This window comes from Vulpes lagopus, chromosome 3 (genome assembly GCF_018345385.1).
Source record: "Vulpes lagopus strain Blue_001 chromosome 3, ASM1834538v1, whole genome shotgun sequence".
Taxonomy (NCBI): domain Eukaryota; kingdom Metazoa; phylum Chordata; class Mammalia; order Carnivora; family Canidae; genus Vulpes; species Vulpes lagopus.
In genome coordinates this window covers 49026682-49047867 of record NC_054826.1, presented here as the reverse complement: position 1 = coordinate 49047867, position 21186 = coordinate 49026682, and the positions used below count along the sequence as shown (strand labels likewise).

Here is a 21186-nt window from a genome sequence, read left to right as displayed (position 1 = left end):
AAATGATCAATGGGCCAGAATACAGAGTCCAGAGGCAGACTCCTACATATAGGGTTAACTGATTTGACAAAGGTGAGAAAACAACTGAACAGGAAAAGAAAAGCCTTTTTAATGAATGGTGTTTGGTCAACTGGATATTCTTACGGAAAAAAATGAACATCAACTATCACTCCACACCATAAATAAAAATTAACCTAAAATGGATCATAAACCTACATGCAAAACCTAAAACTATACAAATTCTAGAAGAAAGCATGCAGAAAAATATTTTGAAAGTGGCAAAGTTTTTCAGAACACTAAAAATATGAGATATAAAAGGAAAAGCTGGCAAATTGGAGTTCATCAAAATTAAAAATTTTTGCTCTTTGGTAGCTCTTGGAGTTACTCTACTTTTCCATGACTTGGATCATTTTCCAATTGGGGATGTCTTAGGGATGCCCCTTCTCGGTGTGGTCTATACTTATATTTACTTGGGCACTTGATTAGCAGAGTTGATTATGAATTTATTAACTCCTGTGTTTACAATTTGTTAATCCTTCTCCCTCTGCCAAGTAAATTCCATTTAAACATCTTAAGTGGTATAAATTGTTTAATCCTAAAATAAAGGGGTTAAAAAGGCAGGGTATTGTACTGTGCTTAATTCTACACAGTACAAAACATATAATGCAGAATAACTAAGAACTTCAGAATATAAATAAATAAACACAAAGGATAAGAATAACAAAGTAAATTTTTTGTAAAGTTTATTTCATTCTGAGATTATTCCTGTCTCAATTTTTTAATGCCAAAATATCCTCCCTTGTATGAAATTACTGTAGTTGTAGATGATGTAGTTCTTTTTAATGTCTTCACCTGGCAAAACATAAAGTTGGTAACCCTATAGTTTCCAAATCCCAAATTCTTTTTCAAATGTCACTGACTTGTGAATTATAAATTCCAGAAACTAATGGGTTAATAGATGGGTAGTGGATAATAAGTGTTCCACAAAACAATAACATATTGACTGACAGATATTTCAGGCATCAAGGGCACCATTCTCTTGAGAGATGTACCAGAAACCCCAGGAAGAATTTTCAAAATACACGTGGCAAACTGCATGAGAGCATTTCCTGGGTTCTAAAATAACTTCTAAACCAATGGTTAGGGCTGGCTATTCCTCCCCAGAAACTGGAGAAGAGAAGCTAGTTAAGACAAAAGTGGAAGAGAAATAAATGAATGAGAAGATCCTGAGAAGAAAATGGTACCTTTTAAAGATGGGCCTTTTCCTACATGAAAATGTAAGAGGCTTTAAGTCAGCTTTAGAAACAAGAAAAATTTAAGACAGCTATCAAAACTCAATTTGAGATAGAACAACACATACTCCTAACCTTTACCAAATCCCCAGGTGTTCTCTACCCCAGAATATATTTATATCATGGATCCAAAGCACGCGTGGAGGGTGTGCATTAGCATATATACAAATACCTAGCCACACAGATATACATAGTCATGGACAGATTAACTGAACAACACATAGATAGATGCCTACAAGTGTCCAAGGAAACACAGACCCAGAAGGCTCCCAATGGCCCACCACATCTCCCTGCAGCTCAAGTCACCTGGTTCTAAAATGAAATATGAATGCCTTTGATATTGTAATCATTACGTGTGTGTGTGTGTGTGTGTGTGCGCGTATACACACACACAGCTCAAGGTCAGAATGCTTCAACAGCAAGAAAGAATAATATGAAAATGGGTAGATTTCCTTTCCAACAAACCAACTATTGTTTTACCTAATTCATTTACCTGATGAGAGTTCCTGAGTGGCCATTAATATACAAAACCATCAGCTCATTTCACAAGTTGTAAACTTCACAGTAGGAAATCCTCTTTCTGCCCTCACAGATGGAAACAAGATAATCAAGATAAAGAATTAAGAAAACTGCACAAAGTTTACTGAGCACTTACGTGCCAGATGTCCTGCTGGACTTCAGAAAATCTCTGGAAACAAATAATAACTGATCATTTTGCCACTGACCCACTTTCAGATCCGACTTTAGCACGAGAGCTATACAGTGAAGAAGACAATTTTATTTATTTATTTTTTAATTTTTTAAAATTTATTTATGATAGTCACAGAGAGAGAGAGAGAGAGGCAGAGACACAGGCAGAGGGAGAAGCAGGCTCCATGCACCGGGAGCCCGATGTGGGATTCGATCCCGGGTCTCCAGGATCGCGCCCTGGGCCAAAGGCAGGCGCCAAACAGCTGCGCCACCCAGGGATCCCAAGAAGACAATTTTAGAGGCAAAAGAACATATGAACTCTTCCAATACTAGGCTTAAGGAATGGTAACAGAGCAAAGGAAAGGAAAGGAAAGGTGGCTCTTACAGAAGATCAAAACTAGAGCTTTCCAAACCTCTAGTGTGCTGTTAAAGGGTTCCAGGCATTTGAGAGATTAATCCTCTCAGGACATGAGCAGCCTACTCTGATAAATTCCGGGATGCCTTAGAGATGATAATTTTTTACATGTGCCTTGTTGTGAAAGATTGGGAGGTACTGATCTAAACCAACAGTTCCCAAATAAGTGCTAAGATAGTTGCCTGAGAGTAACATGGGGTAGTGTTAAAAATATGGACTCTTGAGTTCTACTTGCACAGATTGCATATTCCCTCACTGGATCTGGGGAGAAGCCTAGAAATCTATACTTTAGCATATACACAGATGATTCTAACAAGCAATCAAATTTGTAAAACACAGATCTAAATTATCCACTCAGAGATTACAATAAACACTAGTCAATAAACTGGCTAATGCAACAACACAACTGTAAAATGAAGTAGGAGATGACTGTGGTCACAAGTAGACAAGCTCTTTAGGGTAGAGAGGAGATTTGGCATGGGGAGCCACAGATACAGACATTCACTAAAAGGAGAACATGAATGAGTAAGAGTGAGTATGTAGCTTATTGAATAAATGAACAAAAAGGAGGCTGGCCTAAAACTTGGCAGAATACAGGGAAAGCAAATAACAGAGCCAAAGAAAAAGAGAGTGATTGGCAAAGTAATAGGAAGTTAATTAAATTCTTAAAAGTTTAGGTTTACCATATTCTGTGTTGAGGCCCCATAATTTCACTTTATTAGCTTCATACTGGGCTTTTTTCTTTAATCGACAAGCCCTGTGAAAGGAAGGAGCAATTAGTTCACTTCTTTTTTTAAGTGAACATTCAGAATATACTTCTTCTTGCTGCTGTCAAACATTTTCTAACAGTAACCAAAAATCACTGCCTATTGATGTTTATAACAAGGAACTCAATTTCCAAAAAAAAAAAAAAAACCCACACAACATAATCATTAATCCAAACTGATTCTTAAAAATTTTATCACACATCCAAAAATAAAGTTATGCTGAGTACACTAAAATAAACAAAAACTGATACCAAGAGAATGTAAAGTGGAACCATCATATGTTGCTAATTGGGATATAAAATACTATGTATTGCTACTTTGAAAAACAGTAATTTTTAAAAATTTATTACTTCAGAAACCACTACTTTGACAATTTATTATAAAGTTAAACATATGCTTCTGGGTATTTACCCAAGAGAAATGCAAACTTATATTCACACAATCACCTGTAAGTGAATGCTTATTGAATGCTTTATTCATAATTGGCAAAAGTGAAAGCAATTCCAATGTTCTTCAGTTGGTGAATGGATAAACTGTAGTATATCCTAACAAAGGAATACTATTTCACAATAAAAAGGAACAAACTATTACTCTACTCAACAATATGGATCAACATGAATCTCAAATGCATCATGTTAAATCAAAGAAGCCAAACTCAAAGGGCTACATATAATATGACTACATCTATATGACATTCTAGAAAAAGCAAAACTGTGAAACAAATCAGTGGTTGTGAGGGATTAGAGGTTCACTTTACAAGGAAGCATGAGGAAATTTTTTAATGGATGATGGAAAATATTATCCTGATTGTGGTGGTGTATGATTGGATACATTTGTCAAAACCTATAAAAGTGTAGAAGAGCCTGAGTGGCTTAGTCGGTTAAGCAAAGGACTCTTGGTTCTGGCTTACGTCATGATTTCAGGGTTGTGAGATCGGGCCCTGAATCAGGCTCCAATACTCAACCCAGAGTCCGCTTGGGATTGTCTCCCTCCCTCCCTCTTTGCCCCTCCCCTTGCTTCCACATGTGTTCTCTTTCTCTCTCTCTCTAATAAATAAACAAATCTTTTAAAAATGCATAAAAGTATACATTAAAAGGGATATACTTTATCTCAAGTAAATTATACTCAAATAAACTGACCACAAAACAGAAAAAATGAAACTATGATAAGATTTTTCATTGTTATAATGCACTTGAGTCCATTCACCTCCCCTCAACTTTTTTTTTTTTAATTCATGAAAGACACAGAGAGAGGCAGAGACATAGGCAGAGGGAGAAGCAGGCTCCCTGCAGGGAGACTGATACAGGACTTAATCCTAGGACCCCAAGGAACATGACCTGAGCCAAAGGCAGACGCTCAACCACTGAGCCACCCAGGCACCCCTACCTCTCTCCTTTAAAAGCATAATACCATCTTGTGGTATTATGAAGCATAAACAAAGCATAAATACTATATTTTCAAAGGAAAAACTATAATCCTCTCATTGTAATATTTATAAAAGCGTATTTCTGAATAAATGGTTGATGATCATCTATAAAAGCTCACTGAAAGTCTAACCTCACCGCCTAGACTTTATTTACACAGGTGAATGTGATTAGCATTTACCTGGAAGCCAGTTTATTTTTTTCCTTCCTTGACCTTGGCCGGGCTGTTAAGGGAAGCTCACTGACTGGAGTCAGATCGCTAATCACCTTATTCAGTTTCCGTAGTTCATTGCCTATCTGGAGTAGTTTTTTAGGATTTGGAGTCAGGTCTTCTACGTCAGTTCTCCGTGACTTCTTTACCGCATATTTTCCTAGAGATGGTTTAAAGAAGTCTGTAAGTTAGATCATTTTATTTCATGAAAGATATATTCTACAGCCATATTTTAAAACATTTCTTCCTCCCCTCTTTTTTCTTTTTTAGAAGTCTTCACGTTTCAGAAGTCTCAGCACATTAACGGTCTATGCTAAAAGGACTAGCCTCCTCTCCTTCCCCCCTTGTGAATGTAAGAAATAGGGGAAATATGGCACAGCTCTAGTCTTTGCCAAGTTCTTCTCCACCTTAAAGTTTCTAGCCCTCGTATGACAGAATCTTAATTATATGCATGGTAGTAACAAGCATCTCAAACTTCAGGCCTGGAGTGTAAGTTTGCTGCACCCAAAAATCAGGGCTAGGGTAGAATATACACCCAGGAAAGAAATAGGAGATCTTACTGGAACCAAGATGTTTTGAGGCTATGACTGAAAATTTCTCAAACATATACGCTGGTGCTGGACTCAAAAAGGCCAACAGATAAGGATTGCTTTTTTTGAAAGCTCTTCTTTGATTAGTTTGATAAATAACATTACAGAAGACTCAGGGGTCTTGCGCTATCACTGCAGGCAAGAGAGATGGCCCTGTCCTCTGAACTACAATTCACCAAACAACTTTCCTAGTACTCGTCATGTGCTACCTAAAGCTATTTGTTGGACCTGTCTTTTCATTTCTCATAGAAAACTGATCTGAAGGCAAAAACTAGGTCTATTCATTGAGAAACAGTAGAGTACAGAAAGAGTGCCAGTGGAAAGGGAAAATGAGGCATAAACATACTTCTGATATAATTCCTGTGTCAAAACAAAATTGCTTAGCAACTTACAACTGTAGCATGAGAGATTACTAAAACTGTTGAGTGGCCAACCTTACTAGCGTCCTCACTCTTTTCAGTACAGATTTTGGATCATAAAAAAATAAAAGAAGAAATCCTATTTAATTACATCTTCCTAGGTTCATAATTGGAAACTTGGCCTAACGTTATAGGCTTCTCCTGACTCCTACCATTCAACTCTTCTCTCTCCATTTCTTTTCTCTACAATTATTCCCTTTCCTCTCTCTCCTCTTCCCATCCACCATTTGATTCCAATCTCCCTGTTTACATTTCAGCCTGGAGACAGGACAAGAATGGAAGAGAAAGATGCTGGAGTCCATTCCCTTTCTCCCCAACCCTGGTTTATTGCAACTGTGGCAGGTCCAGGTATCAATCAGCAGGCTCCTGGTCATTTCCTGGGTAGGATAAGTAGAATAGGAAGTGATAGAAATCACTTCTGCACAGACCTTCCACCCTGTTTAAGTGATGGCTCTCCCCACTGGTAAAAGCTATATTTGCAATGATACCAAATATAGCAGCTCTACTGTTCCCCTCTCTCCATTTTGGTAGTAAAGGCTGAATACGTAACTAAGAATTTACACTGAGTAAATATTATGGTTTATGATTTCTATTTAAAGGGACACTTTAAAATTGACAATTCCCACTTACCATGATGTAAGCCATTTTTCTGATACATATTACTTGGCAAGGTGTCTCGGTTCCATTCAGATGGCCTCAGCATCCTCTCTTGCTGTGATGGGGTGAGCTGTTCACTATACTCCCAGAAGTACCTTCTTTTACCTCTCTTCCGAGAGGATATTGAAGTCATCTCCTTCAAGTCTTCCACAGAATCATTTTCATAGCCTTAAAAAAAAGGAGAGCCCCCCGCCCCCAATTTTTTAAGTTCCACAAATTTCAATAAAGCAATCAGGGAAAATAAAAAGGTCTCTTCTATTTGTCACCTGATATATTTCCTTTCATCTGAAAACATCATTGGCATGTCAAAGATAACAGACCAGGTCTATAGTGATTTTCAATATGGAGATCTCTAAGTCATAAAATATTCAGAGATTACTAACAGAGATAACTATATTGTTTATCCTAATATTTCTCTTTGGTTTTTGTAAGTTAGTATATGACATCTTTTTTTGTATCTTTAGATAGGCTCTCATGAGAGAATAATGAAATATATAGCTCTAGGAATGTCAAATGTACAATTAGATCGTGGTACTAAGATACTACACTATAATTTAAATGCCTTCCTCCTAAAATTTATGCATCTAAAACATTCCCAGACAGGTATGTGCATTTCTAAGATGGTATCCTACCATATAGAATTTTGTGAGGCAGTAGACGGCTTTGCTGCCTACCTCCCAACCTACCCCTTTTGTAAAAGTATGAGAGTTCTTGCACAGGCTCTCAAATAAAAACATATATGCCTAGTCTAATATTTTACTGGAAGCAATCTGCATTTACTTCACTTTTTAAGAAGTTATTTTCCTTATTAATGGGAGTTTCAGAAAATACTTAATTCTAACCTGCTAGAACTGCTGGTCAGACCTCACGCAGGATGACCTACAAATCTAAATATCCCCAGAGAATGCCCACCTTAGTATACTCCACACATCATTACTGCTACTGTTTTTTACACCTTTTAAACTCTTTTTTTTACACCTTTCCTGGAGCTTTGTAGGCTCAGGCACTGTTGTAGCCAACTGCCAAGAAAGGGGGGAGTGGAGATGAGCCCCATATAGGATGTATATAACCCTAAGGTGACAGGAAAAGTTAGGCAGCATTAGCCAAGCAAAATGACCACTTTTTCTCCTAAAAACATGATTCCTCGGGAACTGACACTAAGAAAGTGATGACATCTGCAGGTTTTGGAAAAAGGAATTTCAGAATTTTACCAGGTTTTCTTCAAGAGATTAAGAATCAGAAACATGGCTCCATTTATATGACATTCTGTAAAAGGCGAAACTACAGGAAAAACTAAAAAGTGATTGCCAGGAGGTGGGGATGGAGGGAGCCATGGAGTTTAACTCCAGGGAGTTATGGAGTTCCCTGGAACACAAGGGAAATTTGAGGGGTGATCAAACTCTTCTGTTTCTCGATGCTGGTAGTGGTTACCACCACTACATGCACTTGTCAATCTCACAGAAATGTACACTTAAAGAAGGGTGAATTTTAATACTTATACTTATTATACTTCAATTAACATGACCTTTCAATTAGGAAACCATAATGATTTCAGGGCAACAATCAAGAGAAGCTTCTGTAGCACTGCTGGTATTAACAGAATTAAAGTGCACATGTGGTAGTTTAAAATGATATGGCAAGGAGTGTGACAGTCAACTTTAGTTTCTTAAGAAATGATGCATAGGGCACCTGGGCAGTTCAGTCAGTTAAGTTTCTGCCTTTGGCTCAGGTCATGATCTCAGGGTCTCGGGATAGAGCCCCACATCAGGCTCCCTGCTCAGTGGGGAGTCTGCTTCTCTCTCTATCCCTACCCCCTGCTCATGCTCTCTCACTCTCTTCCTCAAATAAATAAAAGATTTTTAAAAATTAAAAAAAAAAAAGAAACGATGTACAAGTTGAGCCACAATTGTTTCTAGAAGTCTGATTTTTAAAAAATCGTGTTAGATAAAGCAGTAACTTTGGCCTATTTATTTGTGCCAATGTGATACTTTAAAATCCTTTAAAAGGATTTCATCTTGTTCCAGCAATCAGCCTAGCTTTGGGAAAGGTGCAAGGGCCACATTGTGCCACCAGAAATGGCTTTTTCAAAACGCCTGGCACCCCCAGGCCAAGAAAAACTTACTGGTTTGAAGAAACTACTGGCTCACACAGATTAACCAAGAATGGCTTAACACAGGCAGACAGACCAACAAAACCACTCCCAACTTCCTACCAGTGTCAAGAACTGGCATTCCACAAAAAAAACCAAAACAAACAAACCAAAATAGACTCACAGATACAAAAAACAAACCATAGATAAGCTACAGAAGGGGAAGTGGCTGGGGGGTGGGGTGGTTGGGCAAAATAGGTAAAGGGGATTAAGACGTATAAATTTCCAGTTACAAAATAAGTAAGTCATGGGATATAAAATACAACTTAGGGAACAGTCAATAATAGTGTAATAATTTTGTATGGTGACAGATGGCAACTAGACTTAATGTAGGGATTTTTTTGTAATGTATAAAAATGTTGACTCACTATACTACACACTGAAATTAACATTATATATCACCTATACTTTAATTAAAAGACAAAAATTTTAAAAATAAGCAAAAAAAAAAAAAAAAAACCCTTTATATGGTGGCAGACCGTAACTAGACTTATCATGGGGATCATGTTGTAATGTATAAAAATATCATTATCATTATGATGCATACCTGAAACTAACAGGATTTTATATGTCAATTATACTTCAATAAAAAATAAAATAACTAGTATTCCATATTTAAATCTACCCTAGCCCAAAGAATACGGGAAACTTTTTTCATATACGGCTTCCTCAGGCATCCCATCCCTCTGACAATTTATTTGATGCTCTCCCCTACTTAGCAACTCCCCTCGGGTGGCTTGGATTTTTGGCAAAACTCTGTTCTTCTCATTTAATGTACTTACACATATTTCATTTAAGACTTCCAAGAGTACAGTAAAAAAAAAGACGTTATTAACTCCATTTACAAAAAGAAACATGCTCATGGAGGCTTTAAGTGATTTGGCAGAGCTTGAACTGACTCAGTCCCATGCCTCAAGGAGTCTAGCTCCTATTAGGCTTCTCACTCTTCCTGTTCCCATCTAGTTAAATGGTTTAAGTGGATTTTTCTTCACATATATCCCATGTTAAATTCAAAGAATAATGAAGATTTTCATTTCTTCTGTCCCACTAAAATTAGTTACCAGTTTTATCTATGGTCAGTCTTTTCCAAAAAAGCATTTAAGGGCCATCAGCTTCCTTTGACTTAACATTTTAACATTTTCTAATAACATACACCATAAATTCACCATAACACAAACGCACACAATGGGTTTCTTAAAGATGGCCACTTTTCAATACAGAGAGCAGCATGAGCAAGTAGAATGCAGAACAATTATATTCCCAGATCATTGGTCTAGCATTTAAGGTAATTAAATATTTCTCAAAGTATGTTTTAAGGAACACTATTATCATAAGATATGCCTTCATCCCCAAGTGAGTTCCACAGTCAAATAAGGTTTAAGAAAACTCTTCATCCTGCATATCTCTCTTGCCAACTCATACTACATACAAGCAGATTAAAAGACTAAGAAACCATAACAGTAAATAAACCCACTCAACTCTAAGTTCCATTAAGACAAGGGTCATGTCTGTTTTGCTCATCTCTGGATAGGCAATACCTAATACAGTGTCTGAAACAGAAGTAGGCACTCAAAAATTTTTTCTTTTAACCAATCAATTACTTGTTTAATGCAAAATTTCCCATGAAGCCTTTTCTCTTTTCTTTCCATTTGCTTGAACACCATACTGATTTAACTCATTCCTTCTTGACATGATTATCAAATAGAAGTCAAAAAGGCTATATTCATTCTGTAAAATTCTAATCACACATCTCTGTTTAGTTCAGACTACTGATAAAGTCAATTGTGAAAATATTAATACAGACTACAAAATAAACTTTCATTCTGGGGGCCCAATTCTTAGTATTACAACCATCTAATCCCAATGACCCCAAAGAGTCACCGCCTGCCCACAGAATAGGCTCTATTAAAATTTGGGAGCAAGGCCAGAGTAGGGACTGAAACTCTTTTTTTTTACACCTTTCCTGGAGCTTTGTAGGCTCAGGCACTGTTGTAGCCAACTGCCAAGAAACAGCATCAAGGGAGCTAGTCAACACAAAAGGGCTTTTGTAAACTGCAAATTAAACCAATCAACCTACTCTAAAACTAGCACTCTGAAGAAACTATAACTATCTCCACTTTTCTGCTTCAAAGAATTTCTTCCTGCTTCTCACCAATAATTCATTTTTGTATTCCTGAAGTTACTTGTTTAGCTCTTTCTTCCAAGGAAAAGGAAAATTTTCATTAGCCAATGTGAATAAAGCCCAAATAATACCATAGAACTGTGTTGACATTGTGGTTAAATCATGTCACATTCATTAACATTTGTGAAAACTGGGCAGCCCGGGTGGCTCAGCGGCTTAGCACTGCCTTCAGCCCAGGGCCTGATCCTGGAGACCCAGGATCGAGTACCACATCAGGCTCCCTGCATGGAGCCTGCTTCTCCCTCTGCCTATGTCTCTGCCTCTCTCTCTCTCTCTCTCTCTGTCTCTCATGAATAAATAAAGTATTTAAAAAAAATTTTGTGAAAACTGTCCAAGTAATACTAACCAAAGAGGCTTTACTTCAAGTCAACTGGAAGTGAGTGAATTAAATACCATCCAAACATTTAGCATTGTTAAACAGAGCCAAGGGGAGAGTTTTACCAGCCAATGCATCTGTTTCAAAGTAGTGTTGGTTAACACCAAGAAGCTCACAAATTGGGATTCTTCTACCAGAGACAAGGCAAGAGAATGTGGCATGACAGGACAACACCAACTATAACACTGGTCCCCCTTCCCTATGAGAGTCTAAAGGCTGACAAAACGGAAATGAGAGTCAACTTACTAAGTGATCTCTCTTCACAGACCTACTCATCTCTCAACACAATTATCCAGGTAAAAACACATTAAAAGATAAAGGATGAGTTGAAAGCCAAAGAAAAGCAAAACTACAACCAGAAGTGAGGTAGACAGTACAGTCCTTGGAGACAGTGGAATTTACTGACTCCCTCTGATTTACATGTTCCTTTGAGCACCCACAGGGAAAAACTCCTCTTTCTCCACACTTTCTATTTCCCTTAGTTATTACCCATCTCGTCTTTGTCTCACCCTTCCCCTACCTCCTACCATGATCCTAAATATGGAACTCAAAGCAACAGCACTGATTGGTGAGACCTTAAAGATCACTCATAGACAGCACTCTGGTCTTCCCATGAGAGGAAGCTATATAACTCAGCACTAGCTATAAAGACAACCTTCCGGGAAACTTCTCAAAGCAGATTTTTAAAAGATTTTTTAAAAAATGTATTTATGAGAGAGAGAGCGAGAGAGAGAGAGAGAGAGGCAGAGACGTAGGCAGAAGGAGAAGCAGGTTCCCTGTGGAGAGCATGATGTGGGACTCAATCCCAGGGCCCTGGGATTACAACCTGAGCCACAGGTAGATGCTCAATTACTGAGCCACCAGGTGTCCCTACAGATTTTATTTTATTTTAAGATTTTATTTATTTATTCATGATAGTCACACACACACACACACACACACAGAGAGAGAGAGAGAGAGAGAGAGAGAGAGAGGCAGAGACATAGGCAGAGGGAGAAGCAGGCCCCATGCAGGGAGCCCGACGTGGGATTCGATCCGGGGTCTCCAGGATCGTGTCCTGGGCCAAAGGCAGGCGCTAAAACCGCTGCGCCACCCAGGGATCCCCCTACAGATTTTATTTTAAGTAATCCCTACACCCAACGTGGGGCTTGAACTCACAACTCTGAGATTAAGAGTCACATGGTCAACAAACTAAGCCACCCAAGTGCCCACGAAGCAGATTTTATTAATTTGTTAAGAGGAAAATTTTTCTAAGTAGAGAAAATAATTGTTCTATCTAGAGTTCTAAAGTAAACCAAAAAAAGGCATAAGCCCTTTTCCACCAGATTAAAGTACCTTTTCTGTACTTGAAACTCTACCCAAGTCAAACAACTTGATTGTGTCCAAGACACAAATCTAAGCATTTGTGTAATAGATTTCACTAAAGGAAAGTCTTTCAGCAGTAATAGTACTTTACTGGCTACAACATAGCTGCTATGCCTTAAAAACCTTTCTGAAAATTAAATACCAATCTTTACACTGCCAGAAATTCCAGTAATTATAACAAAAGGAGTCTCTGACAATTTCTAAGGTTTTAAAAATAACTTATTTTTACATACAAGTTACAGCATCAACACTATTTTTGAAGAAAAAAATTTTGAAGAAAACTTTGAATAACTTTTTTAAAAATTTGAAGATCTTCGCTTCTTTCTCCATTTTAAACTGTGTGCCACTTGGCAATACCATTTTCATAAATACTGCACAAGCCAACAGTGGCAACAGCCCAAGCATGTAAATGCTAAATGAAGTGAACCAGTTCCCACAAGTTTCATTTTCTTTTTCCCTTTTATTTATATGTACTGTATATAAATAAAGCAGAGTATCCTTCATGCTCATTAAATTACAGCATGTATTTTTCTTAAATGGAAAAATACTGTGTGAATGGAAAGATGGCAGACACGAAAAAGCTCTTTTTTTTACATTATTCATTAAGTAGGCCTTGTTGGTTATAAGCATGAGTAATATAAACCATCATTACTTGGTTTACCATGTGGGCACTCCTAACCTGCCTCAATTATAATAGAGGAACATGTATATAAATAGAACATTTTTTTAATCGATCAATTCTTGGCATCTTTGCACAGCTTCTCAGAGAGTAACAAATTAAGTCCCTTAACATAAGATAAATTAAGAAGCCCTCGAAGAATCAGCCTATGAATCACTATATGAGCAAAAGTGATTATTTTAGAACTGCCTGAATAGAAAAAAAGCAATTATATATCTGAGCCAAGATATTAATTGAATATCTTGAATTGAATCCCCAAACTAAGATAAAGAAACCATCGATATCTCAATAGGAGAAAGGTCAGTTTGGTAAGCCTCCAAGTATTGCCATACCTGGCTCAGAGAAAGTGTCACTAATATCATCATCTTTGTCATCTTCATAATCCTCTTCCTCTTCTTCTTCCTCCTCATTTTCAGAAAGTTCATGCTCACTACCAAATCCTTCATCATGGTCCTCATCATCAACATCCTCCTCGTCTTCCTCATCTTCTTCAGGACTGCATTTGGTTGGCTGTTCACCCAAGTTGTCAGAGACAAAAAGGGAGTAATTGTGCTCTTCTTTTTTCTGGGATGAATCTGAGACCAATGTGCTGGCAGAAAGGCTGCTACTCTCTCCCGCTGCAATTGACCCAGGACCCTCCTGGGACAGGGGACTGAGTAATAGTTCCTGGGTTTCTTTAAAAGGCAAAGCTGGAGTGGCATGACCCTGAAGAGGCTCCATCCCTTTTTTCTCTGGTCTCTTTGCTACTGCACCACAGTAGCAGGTATTCTCCTTTGCTGCATCTGTGTGAATCTGGCTCAACAAGGGCCGGCTCTGCTGCACTGGGTTGATCTTTACCTTTGCCTTTTTTACATAGTCTTTACATTCAACATGAAAGTTCACTTTTTCGTTATGATACATGTTGGTCTTCACCATGATCTGTGTGCTTGAAGCGGGTTTACTTGCTTTTTGGACACAGTCTGACAAAGGGACCTCAGCCTGAAGAGTCTTAGAAGAACACACAGGGGCAGCTGCTCTGTTTGAGATCTTTTTACTAGGGAATGAAGAGGGCAAGGGATTCTGTTTGACACTGAAAAGTGAATCAGGGTAATAAAGGGAATCGGAAACAGACTGAGAATCCTCACTATTCAGCTGGGCCAAAGTTGGAGTTTTACTTATGACCTCTTCATCTTGGTAAGGGCTAGAAAAGTCATCAAGACCCAAGTAATCCACTTCTTTTGTTCCCCAGATGTCACAGCTAGTTAGTTTGGTGTACTTTGTTAAGTCTTCACAGTATGTATCCCACTGTTCCCAGTTTGAGGTCAAGGCACCCTCATTATCCAGGACATCTGTGAAAGACTCCAGATTTTCAATATCTTTGCAGTCCTCCAAAGAAAGGAAGTTGTCTCTAGGATTCTGTTGATAGTTCATCTCTCTATCCTGAGAAAAGTTTAAAAAAATTACACACCATATTTTAGGAAAGAAATATTCACCTCCATCCTCACACCCATGTACCAAATTGATAAATCATTACTTGACCTCTGTTCTGTTTTATTTTAAGATAAAGGCTATTTACATGTCACTTTACATATAATATCATTTCCTTGGGCAAGGAAAAAAAAGGGGAGAGGGGAGAGAAATATGTCCCTTGAGAGGCTTAGGTATGGTCTAAATATCAAGGGCTCTTGAACTTTACTATAAACACTCTTCCTGAAAAAGGTTTACATTTCCTGATCTTTGACTTAGAAGGATTTGGGGATCTCCTTTGAAATAAGCTTCAATTACAAAGCAAATAATGAAGACCTTACCTTAATCACAGAAGAATCTGTCTTCTTAAGTGAGAACTGAAATATAGAGGCAAAGTGCAAACCAAAGAAGAGTTGAAACTCCATCACAGAAGGATAAGATCTTTGGTAAGCCCTTGTTAACAACGCCTGGGCATGGGAACTACAATACTCCTCAGGAGTGTGATACGCCTCATGAATAGAGATAGGATTTAAAAAATGTCAGTGAGACTGTGCAGCCATTAAAAAGAATGCAGTAAAGGTCTAATGTACTAGCATGAGAGGCTGCTCACCATATGTCTTTACATTAAAAGGATTACGTTACAGAATACTGTATCTATGAATGTGTCATCCAATTTAAAATAGTCATATATTTATATGTGAACAGAAAAACTCTGTTAGGAGTACTTATCTTTGGGGAATAGGTTTAGAAGGTGGAGGTTCAGGAAGGAAATGAGGAAATTTTCATTTTTCCAGTTTGTTTTGTCCTGCTTTGATTTTTCCATTTATTTGGGGATATTCTTGTTTAGTTTTTGCATGTGTGTGTGTGTCTGTGTTCTAACAGCTTTAACGAAGTACAGTTTGCAGACCACAAAATTCAATACACAAAATTGTATTAAGTGTACAATTCAATGATTCAGTTTTCATATACTTCCATGTTGCTTAAGCCATAATTAAAATTATTTTTTAAATGTTCTTAGGAATCGCAGGTATCTATTTATCTTAAGAATAAGTGATAAGTATACTACTTGGAATTGCTATTTTTACCTCACATTCTCTGTGTTATATGCTTTGCTCAGTGTTATCATTTCTAAATATCCCCGTTGAAGAGTCCTCTAGGGGTTAGGTATATCAAAAAAGACAGCTTCCCATCCTCATCAGCAAAAACTGGACTTGAAGATATTTAGATATACTTTCCTCTCACATTTTTTTCTTATGTGTATGTGCACATACATGTATATAAAAATACCATATTTATTTGTATAATCGTATACACATTTTTAAATTGCAGTATAATTAACATACACTGTTATATTAGTTTTAGGTGTACAATATACTGATGCAACAATTCTATACATTACTCAGTACTCATCATAGTAAGTGTACTCTTAATCTCTTTCACCTGTTTCACCCATCCCCTCACCCACCTCCCCTCCACTCCTCTTACTATTTTCAATGTGTTCATAAAGCCATCTAAAATTACTAGGCTGACAGTCACAAGAACCAAGCTTGACATTCTTTTTTCTTTTTAGGCATTTATAAATTAAAAACAAGTATATGACAACATTTTTACCCCAAATCAATTAAAGCAGAATCCAAGAAAATGCTACTTACCAGTTCATACATGAAATCTGGATCTGAACTGTTTGCTAAGAGATCTGTGCTCATTAGTGTCTGTTCTGAAAAGGTGTGGCTTCGAAAGGCATCCCCAAAAGGCGGATCCATTCCGCTTACACTAGGCTGCAACAGAATGATTTTAACTTTAGAAAGTTAAAGCCTACTCCAAGGCCAATTTATTACACATAAGCCCTGCTCCCACACCTACTAATCTATTATTTTCACAACAATTCTGTATATTTTCTACTCTTTAGCATATTTGAGAGATTTAACTAGCATTAAGTTGTGAACTTAAATTAGGAAAATAATGAAGATGCATTAAAAACAGAAAAAGAAATAGTGGCAACTGTTACTAACACCTACCTTCTAAAAACTAAAACTTATTTAGCCACTAGAATCAGCATTCAATACCTAATGAGTACTTTATTCAGCTATAGAACATTTCTTCAAATCCATCTCTAACACCACTCCTTCTTTTAACTCTTCAATGTGGAGAATTCCCTATTTCCTGGGGTCTGCAGAGATAGCAAGCTGGTCTTATTCTGTACTCCTAAGTGAGTCTAGTGTCTTATTTCCCCAAACAAGCTGGAAGACAATTTGGGCACCTCTAGTGCAAACAATGTCTCCAGGAATGTGGTGATGGAAATAGGATCAGCCAAATATCCAAAAATCTTACTGGTGAGACCAGAAACTTGGCATGAGCTCAATAGCCTTAATCTTGATCCCAGAAAAAGGTTATAATTCATTTTGTAATAAATAAGGGAAAAAAGATTTGGCACACAGAGTTGATGCCCCTTTTCTCGCCATCCCCCTTTTCCATTTCAACATCTATATAAATCACTCCAGAGGGAAGGCCAGGCCCACACTCCTAAAGCAACCCAAACAAGTGAAAGGCCTCACTCTGAAATCTAACTTGGATGAAGGAAGAAGTTGCAAAGCAATAAAAAATTACCTCTTTGCCTTTTTGTTCTTATTCTGCAAGTTTTTGCTGAAACTTTAAAAAATTCTATTAGTCTATTTGCTTACATTTCCCTATTCATATACTTTCTACTTACCACAGACTGGCCTTCTTACACACTCTCCTATAATGTTTTTCCTCACTGGTACTTCCCAACCCATTCTTTTCTTTCTCTGATTTTCCCCAACCCTATCAAGCCACAAGCTCAAAATAAGAGTGTTATAGCTCTAGCTTCAAGTATTCCATAAGTAGGAAATTAAACGCTGAATGGGAAAGAGCTCTAAATCAGTATGTGTAGTCTACTTGGCCCAGGGACTGGGGTGGAGCTAGGCCACTGGTCTTCTTAATATCAGCTAGCAAATCCCCTTTCTTTACCTCTGAGCCACTGGGAAATACTGGAAAGATGCTTATTTTCTGTGCTCAAGGCATAATTCTGTCTGGCTCTACATGAAGCTACCTAAAGGTTCCTGTCCTCTCCTTATTTCTAGGTTTCTCCTCAGCACTGAACCCAAAGAGGGAAGAGGGTAAGAGCTAACCACTGAAGGAAGACAGGAAGAAATCTGATGTGCAGTGGGGACAAACAGGATTTCATTTATTATTTCAATGATTGCCTCAAACCAGAACTGATCGATTCAAAGTAGTTACCTTAATATAAATAGATATAATCATTCTTAGTAATCTTTTGTAGGTGTGTGTGTGTATGAATATATGTGTGTGTGTGTGTGTGTGTGTGTATATATATATAGAGAGAGAGTATATGTATGTGTATGAAAGAGAAAGGTTGAAATCTCTATTTCCTCTTAACTACTTTTAAATTCAATAGGCATAAATGGAAAGGTATGACTGGGAATCAGAAGTAGACAAGGAGATGGAAGTGGGCTTTCTGTGGCAAATTAATTTTCAGGGGAGTTGGGTGAGCCTCCATAAAGCCAGCAGATCCGCCCCCTTTCTAAACAACTTCGCATTCAACATGCTTCCAGCGTCAAGTTCATTAAAATAATTTCAAAGCTGTAGCTTTGAAAGAGGAAATGAGAGCAATGGAAGGAAGGACACATATTCAGAAATAGCTGAGATCAGAAGTAAAATGTCTTAAAAAGGGAGTTGGTGAAGTTGTGTTAAGATTCAGAGAACTTACAGAACCAGTGGTATTGACTTTCTGCAGTAGGGAAAATATAAAACTTTGCACCTACTCTGTATGATTTACCTGAGGCATTTCCAAGCCCAGATCCTGTGAATCCGATCCCAAACTTTTTTTTTTCCTCGTTTGTAAATTCCTTTCCAGGTTTACTTTTAATTTCAAGATCAAAGACGATTTTCACAATAAATGGCAGGTTTTCCCGGAATGCCTTCAATTCAAATGCTTGGATCGCTGCTTTTGCTTTTTACTTTTTTTTAAATTTCTGTGTGAATCTGTCAAACAAGAGCACAAAGTAACTTCACTGAACACCATTAAAAAGTTGACCTTTCAAAAATGACATTAACAAAGAACACTTTAAAGGAGTCTTATCATTGCAATCTCAAGAATTTGGTCATTTCTTAGTATCAACTATTCTTAAATTCATCATTCCTCTATTTGTTTCTTAAAAAGGACAGGTCAATAACCAATTGGCACCATTAAAAAAAGAATGAAAACACCCTGACAAAATTAACTGAGGCTTATCTTTTCTTGTGATCTGAAAGATGTATTATACCTAATGTTAGAGTAAAGCTCTTGTTCACTTTATGTTCTATATGAGAAAGTATGTCTGAACACTTAATTCCATCTATTGTATAATCATTACTACAAAACTAATCTACATTTTGCATCTCTTATAAATCTGTAAGAAGAGGAATAAACACCTAAAAGTCAACAATGGAATTTAACACATCCTCTGCATTAGATCACATTCATAATGGCATATGCAACATTATGCTTTAAGTTAGAAGTGAAAGCTGTCCTTGAAGTAAGAATTATTCCAGTAAGTTTTTAACATGTTTATGCTGTGGGGGGAAAATAGGAAAATTTCCATCTGCAGAGGGTTTCAAGGGTTAGATTAAGTAATGATGGCAAATCACCTAGCACAGAGTCTTAATTGTGGCAGAAACTTAAATTTAAATGCTAATTCCCTTTTCCCTCCTCTGTGAAGGCCTTAATTAAGAGTAACTAAACAGTTATATCCACTTCATCATCTATTCCTAGATTAGTGGTCCTCAAAGTGTGATCCCAGGACCAGCAACAACTTGGATTTTGTTACAATTGCAAAATTTTGGGCTCCAGCCCAGACAGACTAAAGCAGAAACTCTGGGAGTGTTTCTCCCAGTTATATGTTTTAACAAGCCCTCTAGGCAATTCTGATTCTCTCTAAAATTTGAGAATCACTGTCTTATACTCAACACCTTGCTCTCATTCAGGCTAGTTGCAGTATTGTTTCTTAGATTGACGCAAAAAGCCAAGTTAAGCCAAACTGCTCCATACGTATCACATCTGGACTAGAGAGGGTTAGAGCAGTACATTGCATCAATTTCAAAGGCCTCTGCAGAACAAGAGATTGTCAACAAGAGTCAATAATTGTTCCACTTAATTAGATTAATAAATTGACAGCCATTTCTATTTTCTGGATCTTTGCTAGGCTCACTCCTCTGGTGGGCTGTCATTCCTACCTTGCTGTTCTAGCCTAGGAAACACCATCAAGTGCCCATCCTGGGCCTAGAAACAGATTTAACTATGCATCTCAATCCAATACCACAGTCTAGGCTCCTACCAAAGGCCAATTCTGGTCTGGTTCCGTCTTACGCGGTCTCATGCCTTGGTCCTATTGCTGATATATAATCTCAGTTCTGATTCTTCCCTTGATTCCTGTGAGTAACACAGTCAGTTGCCTTTTCCTTCTTTCTTATTTTTAAGGGGTGGGGGAAGGAAGAAGGAGAGAATCTTAAGTGACGTGGGGCTTGATCTCACAACCCTGAGATCATGACCTGAGCCGAAATTAGGAGTTTGATGCTTAACGGACTGAACAATCCAGGTGCTCCAGTGGGTTGCCTTTCTAGACCTATTTCTTAGACTCCAAAAAGGTATATGACTCAAGTGATGCAATCAGTGAAGTGGGTCAATATAATCCTGGCCTATAACCTGGATCTGGGAAAAAAAGTTTGATATTCTCTAAAACATGAGGTTTACCCTTACTAAGAAACAGGGCTGAAGCCTCAAGAAAAGATTAAATCCTATTTAACAAATACTTACTGCCATCAACTAAAGACACCATCTACCAACAGCTTGGTTTATCAAAACACTACAAAAAAAATGGCGAAGTTCTAGTTGTAGCTCTCACTTGCAAACTATATCACAGTGGGTAGGTCAATCTTTCTAAGTCTCATTTTCTCATTTCTCGAAAGGAAACACAACTATTACTAGTTTTCTAGGCACCAAATTTTTTTTAAAAGATTTTATTTATATATTCATGAGAGAGACAGAGAGGCAGAGACACAGGCAGAGGGAGAAGCAGGCTCCATGCAGGGAGCCCCACGCGGGACTTGATCCCAGTCCCCAGAATCATGCCCTGGGCTGAAGGCAGCGCCAAAAGGCTGAGCCACCCGGGCTGCCCTAGGCACCAAATATTTTAAGCCATAAAACTATAAAATAAAAATGCAAAACAGGCAACCCCACTTTTGAAGTTCATGTTACACCACTTTGCTTTAACAAAGATCTACATTGGTACCTGGTTTTTGCTAACTGAAAGAAATCCAAAGAGGATTTTTGTTTTTATGAAAATAGTGTTACACGTTCATTGTGCATTGGACCCTTACAGAGGCAGCACAGACCCCAAGCAGAGCAGTAGGTGCCCCATCCAACTCCTTCCCTGGGAACCACTCAGCATCTCAGTACAAATCTGCAACAGCTCTGAACTGTGTCTCTGAACATCTGGGCTTTATCT

General features: G+C 37.8%; 1 protein-coding gene across 4 annotated transcripts in view; it reads right to left on the bottom strand.

Annotated features, from left to right (window-relative positions):
• Positions 1 to 21186, bottom strand: part of CREBRF (CREB3 regulatory factor) — a 59783-nt gene that overhangs the window by 17953 nt on the left and 20644 nt on the right. For all 4 annotated transcript variants that reach the window (XM_041748160.1, XM_041748161.1, XM_041748162.1 and 1 more), the window contains exons 2-7: positions 18480 to 18685; positions 16315 to 16440; positions 13549 to 14635; positions 6439 to 6633; positions 4770 to 4959; positions 3081 to 3154 (exon numbers count right to left, since the gene is read on the bottom strand). In XM_041748160.1, the coding sequence (XP_041604094.1) occupies positions 3081 to 3154; positions 4770 to 4959; positions 6439 to 6633; positions 13549 to 14635; positions 16315 to 16440; positions 18480 to 18488 (1681 nt within the window). In that variant the 5' untranslated portion in view covers positions 18489 to 18685. The remainder of the gene's footprint in view (positions 1 to 3080; positions 3155 to 4769; positions 4960 to 6438; positions 6634 to 13548; positions 14636 to 16314; positions 16441 to 18479; positions 18686 to 21186) is intronic.